Source organism: Bufo gargarizans, chromosome 4, assembly GCF_014858855.1.
Source record: "Bufo gargarizans isolate SCDJY-AF-19 chromosome 4, ASM1485885v1, whole genome shotgun sequence".
Taxonomy (NCBI): domain Eukaryota; kingdom Metazoa; phylum Chordata; class Amphibia; order Anura; family Bufonidae; genus Bufo; species Bufo gargarizans.
This window is the reverse complement of record NC_058083.1, coordinates 132,311,459-132,321,411: the sequence shown is the minus strand read 5'-3', so window position 1 is coordinate 132,321,411 and position 9,953 is coordinate 132,311,459. Positions and strand designations below refer to the sequence as shown.

General features: G+C 42.5%; 1 protein-coding gene across 1 annotated transcript in view; it reads right to left on the bottom strand.

The window, feature by feature from the left end:
* Positions 1-426: 426 nt before the first annotated feature.
* LOC122934564 (phospholipid scramblase 1-like) overlaps positions 427-9,953 on the bottom strand; it is a 34,981-nt gene continuing 25,454 nt past the window's right edge. Inside the window, exons 7-9 of the mRNA XM_044290134.1 lie at positions 8,888-9,049; positions 8,018-8,179; positions 427-2,892 (exon numbers count right to left, since the gene is read on the bottom strand). Of these exons, the coding sequence (XP_044146069.1) occupies positions 2,854-2,892; positions 8,018-8,179; positions 8,888-9,049 (363 nt within the window). The 3' untranslated portion in view covers positions 427-2,853. The remainder of the gene's footprint in view (positions 2,893-8,017; positions 8,180-8,887; positions 9,050-9,953) is intronic.

The window sequence follows — 9,953 nt, the reverse complement described above, 5'->3', positions numbered from 1 at the left end:
AGAAGGGCTACAGACAAGGTTACTTTGGTATACATTGTTTCTTATAGGCAAGAGAGACTGAAATTCATTGTACAATACATTTAAATGAAAACCTTGTTTCACAGACTTTTACAGACACAGTATAAGGCCTCATGCACACGACCGCATGTATTTTGCGGTCCGCAAAAAATACGGATGACGTCTGTGTGCATTCTGTATTTTGCAGAACGGAAGAGCTGGACCCTAATAGAACAGTACTATTCTTGATTGTAATGCGGACAATAATAGGACATGTTCTTTTTTCTTGCGGAACGGAAATACGGAGACAGAATGCACACTGAGTACCTTAAGGGTTTTTTTTGCGGATCCATGGAAATGAATGGTTCCATACAGTGTAAAAAAAAAAAAACAAAAAAAAAAACACAGAACGGAATCTGAATGAAAATACGTTTGTGTGCATGAGGCCTAAGGCAGAGGTCCCCAACCATTTCCACCTTGGGAGCCACATTCAAGTGGGGGGGGGGGGGGGTATATGGCTGGCATATAAATGTGGATATAAAGTTGTAGCAAGTGCCTCCATTTGTAAGGTGAGCTGCCAAACACAGGTGGCACGTCATATGTGGCTCCCAAGCCACGGATTGGGGACTACTGATATAAAAGCAAGGCTCATGCAGACAAGAAATATGACAGTAGTGGATTATACAGGATATCACCTCATATTAACATTTACATTGTTAGCACTAAAGACTAAAACTAGGCCTGAAGGTGGGTTAGAGCATAGGGTGCGCTGATCGCAAAGAGCAATTGAGTAATTTACTCTTGGTCAATGCTAGGAAGGGTTCCAAAAGAGAAAGATAAGATCCACTCCTGACATTGGTTTGTAGAAAAAAATAATTACTCAAAAACTGCACCAAAATATGGTATTAGAACCTAGACTAAGAAATATGTTCTTGGTTTTTGCTCTTGGTCAATGTGAAAGCACCCATTAGAAGCCGGCAAAAATCTAATATGCAGCATATGAGGGGAGAGTTATCAAAACTGGTGTAAAGTAGAACTGGCTTCCTGGCCGACAGCAACTAATCAGATTCCACCTTTAATTTTTATTTTATTTTTTAATCAAAAGGTGGACTCGGATTGGTTGCTCTGAGCAACTAAGCCAGTTTTCGTTTACACCAGTTTTGATAAACTTACAAGGTTTCTATATTTTTTGGCACAAAAAGATTTCAGGAAATAAACACACTACATTTTATTTAATGCCTAAAAATCTGAACACTATATGGGAGGTAGATATTTTGTTTTAAGGCAAATGTCTTAATAAAAATCTGAAACCTGAAATGCCAACAACCGGTAAATTGTGCAAATCAATATATTCTAATAAAGAATGCAATCTAAATAAAAAAATAAAAAAAAAGATAGATATATATCTATATATCTCTATCTCCAAAGAATAGGCAGCAAAAAAGGTGGTGACCCATTTATTCCCAGGCAACGTTTAAGCAGACTTGACAAAGGCCCCATTGAGTGGGCTGAAACGTTGCCTGGGAATAAGCGGGTCACCACCTCTTACCAAAATTGGAGTGCTGCCTATTCTTTGGTTATACTATATTGGAGGAAAGGTAAAGTAGAACTGGCTTAGTTGCCCAATCAGATTCCACCTTTCATTTTGGACAGCTCCTTTGGAAAATGAAAGGTGGAATCTGATTGGGTGCTATGGGCAACTAAGCCAGTTCTACCTTACTCCTGTTTGATAAATCTCCATTGTTCTTATAACACCGAATGCAGACAGCAGTGTTTCACGGGCGTGAGCGGTCCGTGGAACCACGGGCTAGATTCCTGCTGAGAGCAGGAGCGCACGGCGTCATTGTTTGCTATGATGCCGTGCGCTTCCTGCAGTAATACAGTAACACACGTTACAGATCATACCAGTGTATTACTGTATTGCGGCGGCAGCAGGAAGTGCACGGCATCATGGCAACCAATGAAGCCGTTCGCTCCTGCTCTCAGCAGGAATCTAGCCCGTGGTTCCACAGACCGCTCACGGCCGTGTGCATTCGGCCTAAGGAAGCATTAGGGTTCTGTCACACTACATGGGGGAGAAAAAAAAAAAAAAAAAAAGTTTTGTGGCGTTTATTTGTACAGTGTTTTAGATTTTACTATTGGCCAACATGTAACACCTGAAAAAACAAAAAACAGAAAATGCAATATTTTTACAAAAAAAAATATATATAGTGTTAGCCTTCTTAAAAAACTGCAGTTTGAGCCAAAGCCAGAAGTAGATCAAGCAGAAAGGAGACATTTAAGACCTTCCTATGCATTTCCCTTTCATCAAAAACCTCAGGCTTTTCCAGAAAAAAAGGGTGGTTTCACAGTTTTTTGTTTTTTTAAATGCCACCGTTTGTGGTAGTTTCACAGTTTTTTTTTAGAGAGATTTCTTCCTGCTGTATCCACTTCCAGCTTTTTCTCAAAAACAGGATTGGTGTTTTTCCAAAAACACAGCAGGAATCCTAAGCATTGGAGTGCATAGTCCACAGAAATAAGTAATCTAAGCAGGGTGGTGGTGGTGGTGGGGGGGGGGGTAACCATTGCTGAAACTGAGTATAACCCCATATCATAGAAACTGGTTATTTGGCTGTGTGGTTCATAGTAAAATTTGCTGGTCCAACACCAGCCAGGTTCTGAGAGCAACGGCTGTGCAGAACATCCTATAGGCAACGGGTAAAAAGTCAAAAGCGCCCTGGAACTAACACCCGAGTGCTATTTATACATTTGAAAATAAAATACAAAATACATAAAACTGTTAACCATGTATTTAAAAACCTGAAAAATTAAAACAAATGTTTTTTTCCCCTCCCAGTTTACAGCCATCTTCACATTCTAGTGGTCATTTCCAGATTTTTCAAAAAACATGAAATCCTGTAAGAAACAAAAAAGAAAAAAAGTTAGACATTAATTTAGTATATACATTGAAGTTTTAAAGTGTTACATTACCGGGTACATTCTGGAAATGTAACTGAAGTGAGTTGGTAAGAACTGGACAACCAGTAGGTGGCAGTGTAGCGTCACTGAATGTCCCACAGTAGGTAGAGCTTTATTATGGATAATACACATTTAAATTATATTTTGCCTTGGGTCCCCAAACCACTTAGGGGCCATGGATGCTTTTGGAGCCATTTTTTATAAATTGATTTAGAAGTAAACTAGACTATTGAAAACAAAGTCCTTTCTTTGCATTTTGCAGCTTCCATGTTTCATTGTACATAGCTGCTGCAGAAGGCTGTTCTGTGATGAATCAGTCAAACTTAAGGGTGCATTAGGCTACTTTCACACTGGCGTTATGGCTTTCACTTTGAGAGATCCAATCAGGGCTCTCACAAGCGGTCCGAAACGGATCAGTTTGCATTCCAAATGGAAAAAGGATCCGCTCAGAATGCATCAGTTCAGTCTCCATTCCGCTTTGAAGACTACAACAAAACGCTGCTGGCAGCGTTTCGGTGTCTGTCTGATGAAACTGAGCCAAACGGATCCGTCCTGGCACACAATGCAAGTCAATGGGGACGGATCAGTTTTCACCGACACAATAGAAAACGGATCCGTCCTCCATTGACTTTCAATGGCGTTCAAGACGGATCCTTCTTGGCTATGTTAAAGATAATACAAACGGATCCGTTCTGAACGGATGCAGACGGCTGTATTATCTGAACGGATCAGTCCATGATGGATCAGCCCAAAAGGAGGGTGAAAGTAGCCCTAGGCTAGGTCTACACGACGACATTTGTCGCGCTACAAAAAGTCGCGCGACAGATAGGGCGCAACAGTTGTCGCGCGACATTTTGTTGCATCAATGTCGCGCGACAATTTTTATAATGGCAGTCTATGGTGTCGCACTGCAACATGCGACTGCGACAGTCGCAGAAAAATCCATCTTGAATGGATTTTCTGCGACTGTCGCGTCGCAGTCGCAGCATGTCGCATGTTGCAGTGCGACACCATAGACTGCCATTATAAAAATTGTCGCGCGACATTGATGCAACAAAATGTCGCACGACAAATGTCGTCGTGTAGACCTAGCCTTAGAGGGGCAGATTTTCTGCCTGATGATTGCTAATGAGCGTTCATATGAATGCCAATTAGCTATAATGTTGGTGTAATACTGACGCCGATTGCCCGATGAATGAGCTTGTTCAATCGGGCAATCCAATCTTTCAGCATGTCGAAAGATCAGGATTTGCCGATCTGCAATCGAAAAACCACTGTACAGCATGGGGACAAGCAACTGCCTAAAACTATGTAAACCATGTATTTGGCATCACTAATCACACGGACCCAGAGAATAAAGTTCTAATGTTATTTAGGCCGAAAAATGAACTCCAGAAAACCAAGAATGTAAAAACTTATTGGCGGCATTGCTGGTTTTTCCCCCCTCCCCCAGAAAGAGTTGATAAGAGTAGTGTGTACCATAAAATGGTACCATTAAAACTACAAAAAACAAGCCCTCATACAAATTGGCACAAAAATAAAAAAAGGTCTTGGAATGTGACAATGAAAAAAAAAAAAAAAAAAAAAAAAAAGCTTGGTCCCTAAGGGGTTAAAGCATTAGCAAAAACAAAGTATTAAGTGACTTGTATTCAAATCCATTCTTCAGAGCAGATCTTTGTAGTATGGCGGCCGGAGTGGAGAGCTGCCTAGTATGCAAATGCTTATTGACCTGAGCGAGGGCTCTGAACACATGAGAAAGCAGAAGGTCTGAGGCGTTGTGCATGGACCACAAGCATCACATCCAACAGAACACATGTAGGCCAACAGAAAATATACAAAAAACTCGGAGGGCCCCCCACAGTAACTGATATTGTGGGGGGGCGCACCCCAAGTCTCATGATGTGGGGAGCTCCCTTGATAAATGTATGGGTGGTGATTGTGAGGAGTGCCCACAAGGTGGTTCCCAGTCACACACCCAGCGCCAACTGGCATGCTGTGCTGCGCAGACGTGACAGCCCGAGAAAAAAATAAAATAAGTCAACCAGCATTACACACATTTCGTTATGGACAGCAGGGTAGTTCGGTGCCGTGTGTGAATGGCACCATCTCACACATCCTTAGGCTACATGCACACGACCGTGAAAAAAGAATGTCAGTTTTTCGTGGCCATTTTGCATCAGTGTGTGCATCCATTTTCTGGCCACGTGTCAGTTTTGCATCAGTTTCACGTCAGTTAAAAATGGACATGAAAAAAATTGATGAATTTGATTGACAGTCATTTATACACCCACCCCTCTGAACACCCACAGGATGGTAGGCCTCCAGCCAAAATAATGTCCCCCATAGTGTAGGAATAATTTTTTTACCGCCCCCAGCTTGAATAATGCCTCCAATGTAGGCCCCCCCATCCTAAATAATGTACCCCATAGTGGAGGAATTTTAATTTTATTGTCCCAGCTTCAATAATGTCCCCCATGTAGGGCCTCATCTTAAATCATTTCCCCCATAGTTTAAATAATACCCGCATATTGGGTCATTTTTTTTGTTTGTTGATTTTACCCCCCAAAAAAATAAAATCATCGCATCCACTTGCTTGCGCTGCAGAAGTCTCCTCTCTTCATTGAACAGGACCTGCGATGAGCAGGATGACGTCAATGAGCACTCCCACATGGTTACGTCACCATGCTTATCGCAGGTCCTGCTGAATGAAGAGACTGCCACAGCGTGAGCAAGTGGATGAGGCGAGTTTTTATTTATACCCCTAAATGGCCATATAAAGTGTACCCGTTTTTTAACAGCTGTTAGACAGCTGCACTCCCGTCAATCAGCCGTTAAAAACGGTCCCATTGATTTCAATGGGGTCCGTCTGGCCTTGGAAACAGAGAAAAATAGGACGTCCTATTTTTGGACGGACGCTATTCACTGGCCGTTGAAAGAACAGCCATGTGTATTGCCCCATAGACTTTCATTGGTTCTAAAAATGGCCGTGTGACGGCCGTGACGCGGCCATTAGTCATTGTCATGTGCACGAGGCCTCCGTTTTTCTGGCATTTTGGCCGGAGAAAATACCGCAGCATGCTGAACGGATTGCTTTCCAATCAGAATGCATTGGGACAAAACTGAAGCGTTTCTCTCCCCCTTCCCCCCCCCCCCCCAATGACAGAACTCAATACCAGAAAACTTTAAACGCCATTTTTATTATACTTTTACCTCCCTAAAGCGCACCATTCCCAGTGTAGGGAGTACGGACTGTGAAATTAAAGAATAGGGCTGCAGCACGTAGGGAGTACTGGCAGAAGCGCATATTGCTGCTCCTGCCCGTGCCCCCCCGGAGGTTTACTTACATCTGGCGTAGCACATGGGTACCCTGTACCCATGTACTATGCCAGGATTAGCTGAGCTGAATCTTGTCTGTGCCTCTTCGCTTAGGAGTGCAGGCAGAAGCAGGAGCCCGCTGTCTTATTAGGACATTAGGGACATCATTAAAATTTTACACGGATGTTTAGTTACTCTTTAAAAATAAAAACGTGATTTAAACAATAGGTCATTTTCTGATGGCACATTAACTGTAATATTGATGACTTATCCTGAGGATAGGTCATCAATATAAAAAAAAAAGCAGACAACCCCTTTAAGAAAAGTAATTAGTAATGTCACTTTTAGATTGATAGGCTGGGGTGTGGCTGCCACATGTAGCTGAAATCCCAACTACCCATGGTGGCCAAAGATAATAATTTGGTAATACCTGCTAAAATAGGCATCCATGTGCTGCCACAGGTGGGTATGGTTTAGGCTGCATGCAACAGCGTTTAAACCTGGCCTAATGGTCTATTCACACTTGGGCTAGTTCTAGTCCCTCAGCCGTGATATTCTAACCTGCAAACAAACCTGATGAGACTCAACACGATCAGTTACTAGAAAGTATTACAAACAAACCTATAAACCTTCTGGGAAAATAAACCCAACCTCTACAGGAAGACGCTAGAAGGTTGAGCAACATCTTGCTTCAGGAAGTTAATTTTCAGCTCTGCTTCAGCGAGGTAACTGCTGTGGTTTCCTGCTTACTCACGGTGAAATTCAACTTTTGTTAAAGGGATTCTGTTACCAGATTAAGCTAGCTGACATTAGCGATGTGCTAATGACAGCTAAACCCAGCTAGCATATTCCTACGCCGCTAATTAGCATATTATAAAGGTTCGATTTCTGGCATAACGGGGCATACATAAAAGTAGGAATAGGCTAGTTAGGTTTAGTTGACATTAGCACATTTCTTGCTAATGTCAGCTAGCTTAGGGTTAAATTTGGTTACAGAAACCCTTTAATGTGTTAACTGGACATATTAGCAGAAACAAAAATGAAAGCAATGCACCGCAGTCCTCCTTTAAGAGAGACACTTCTGAAAATCTTTTTGCATCTTTCCAATGTTTAGTGTTCCTCTAGGAATTGAGGTTACCCCATTATCTGCTTTCCTGAAGCAACCAGTGAGTAGCTTCAAAACTGGATTTAAAGGGCATCCGTCAGCAAATCTGAAATGGTCTGACCGGTTGCATGTGCACTTGGCAGCTGAAGACATCCGTGCCGGTCCCATGCTCATATGTGTCCGCATTGCTGAGAAAATGATGTTTGAATATATGCCAATGAGCCTCTAGGAGCAACAGGGGCATTGTCATTACACCTAGAGGCTCTGCTCTCTCTGCAATTTCCACACCCTCTCCACTGACTGACCTGGCCCTGTCAAAGTGCAGAGGGTGCAGCAGTTGCAGACAGAGCTGAGCCTCTAGGTGTAATGACAACGCCCCTGTTGCTCCTAGAGGCTCATTTGCATGTACTAGAACTTCATTTTTCTCAGCAATGCGGGCACATATGAACACGGGACAGACACAGATGTCACCAGCTGCCAAGTGCACATGTAACAGGTCAGCCAGTGTCATAGGTACAAGTCTGCTGACAGATGCCCTTTAAAAGGCACTGGCTGAGGCTACAGGTACAGTAGCTAGACACATTTACAGGCTGTCAAAATTGTGGGAAAAATGCAGGAACAATAGGAATGTTAAATACTTACAATAAGGAAGCAGGCACCAAGAATGACAGCTTTGATCTTGACGTCAAGGTCCATGGGGAACTGAACTCCAAAGTTGTCAGCATCTGTAAACATCTCCTTTACAGCTCCGGACCATTGTTTGGAAATCCGTCCAACAACAGACTCCTCATCAAGTGACTTCAGCTAAGGAGAGAAGATAACGTGGGGACGTTGTGAAGACCATACCAAGTACTGTATGCGTGTACACGATCAACTGGAGGTAGACCACCCTTTCTGGAGTTCAAACTCCAAAGTCAAATCAGAAAACATGTGTATTTATACATTTCCCCATAGTTTTCTCAATGTATACGCGTCATTTGTGCATTTGAGTGGCGCTCCTTTCTTTAATGTTCGAGAGCCAATCTCTTGCTCTGTTTGAGAACTGTATTGAGAAGTGCAGTCCACTATGCTTTTTAAAGGGAACCTGTTACTTTAAAACGTGGTGGTTGAAGTGTAGGCAGCATATTGTAGAGCAGGAGAGGAGCAGATTGATACATAGAGTTATGGGAAAAGATTCAGTAAAACCTGCATTTCATTTATTTAAATTCCTGCTCATTCTGGACTTAGGACCGCCGCCTGGACTTCTATCAGTGATTGACAGCCATCTCTGTATACACAGTCAGAGGGAAGGCTGTCAATCACTGATAGGACCACGTCCAGAAAGTTTTACTAAAGCTTTTCCTACAGAACTATATATCAGTCTGCTCAGCTCCTCCTGCTCTAGAACACCCCGCCTGTAGCTTACATCACATTACATTTTCATGGCGAAAGGTTCTCTTTAATACAACTCTTGCTAATCTCCACTGGCAGATATGGTTATTTTAGAAATGGTATATTTGGAAGGTTAAATACCTCAAAGTTCACATCTGAGCAGCATCTACAGGGGATGCAGGGTCCGTGCAGTTTAAGAACATCCTCCTCACGCTCGTTCTGTATAACAAACTTGGGCAGACACGGGTGCCATTTCTGTTTCACATAGCCAACTACGTTTCCAGGAGGAGCCTGAACTTCAAGCTGAAGAGGGAAAAAAAAAAAAAATAAAAAAAAAAAAAAATAAATGAAAATTATAACTGGCAGGAACTTATTAAAATGACTTCGTAAGAGATGTTGCATCATCCTAAATACGCCAACGTTCATTGGATTTCAAGGCTATGGACACCATTTTTTATTATTGTATTCTACTCATTTTGGGCTAAAATTTTTAGCATTTAATCTTTCTTAAAAATGTTGGGGTAAATTTCAGTCTATTTGTAGACTATCACTTCCTATTAGACCGAATGCACAACATGGTATCCCGGCCTGGCATCCTGCTGACAGCAGGAGCGCACGGCGTCATTGGTTGCTAGGACGCCGTGCGCTTCATGCCGCCGCCGCTGTACAGTAATACACTTGTATAGATCATACCTGCAGCCCTGCTCAGCGGTGGACAATATGTATGTCGTTACGGTGACTGCTCACACCACCTTATACTCTGCCTCCTTTATATATAACTTGGATAAGTTTTGTCCCCATTCATTGGGAATAGGGAAGAAAAAAAAAAAACTGAAATGAAGGGAATAGAGTGCTCCAAAATACATTGTTCCGTTTTATTGTGTTCCCATGACGCACACAAAAGCGCTGCAAGCAGCATTGAGTGCGTCCTGGGATGCAGAGCAAGACGGATCCGTAATGACTCACAATGTAAATCAATGGTGATGGATCCGTTTTCTCCGACACAAGAAAACGGATCCATCCCCCATTGACTTACAATGGTTATAGAGACCACATACTGGATCTGTACCGGTCTCCGGTTCCTGGTTCAACACAGGAAAAGGTCTGATCAGCCAATCATTAGCTCAGGAAAAAAAAAAGCTATATCTGGCCAAAATGTTGCATATACTGGATACTGAAGTGATTTTCCCCTCTTCTGACTGCATCA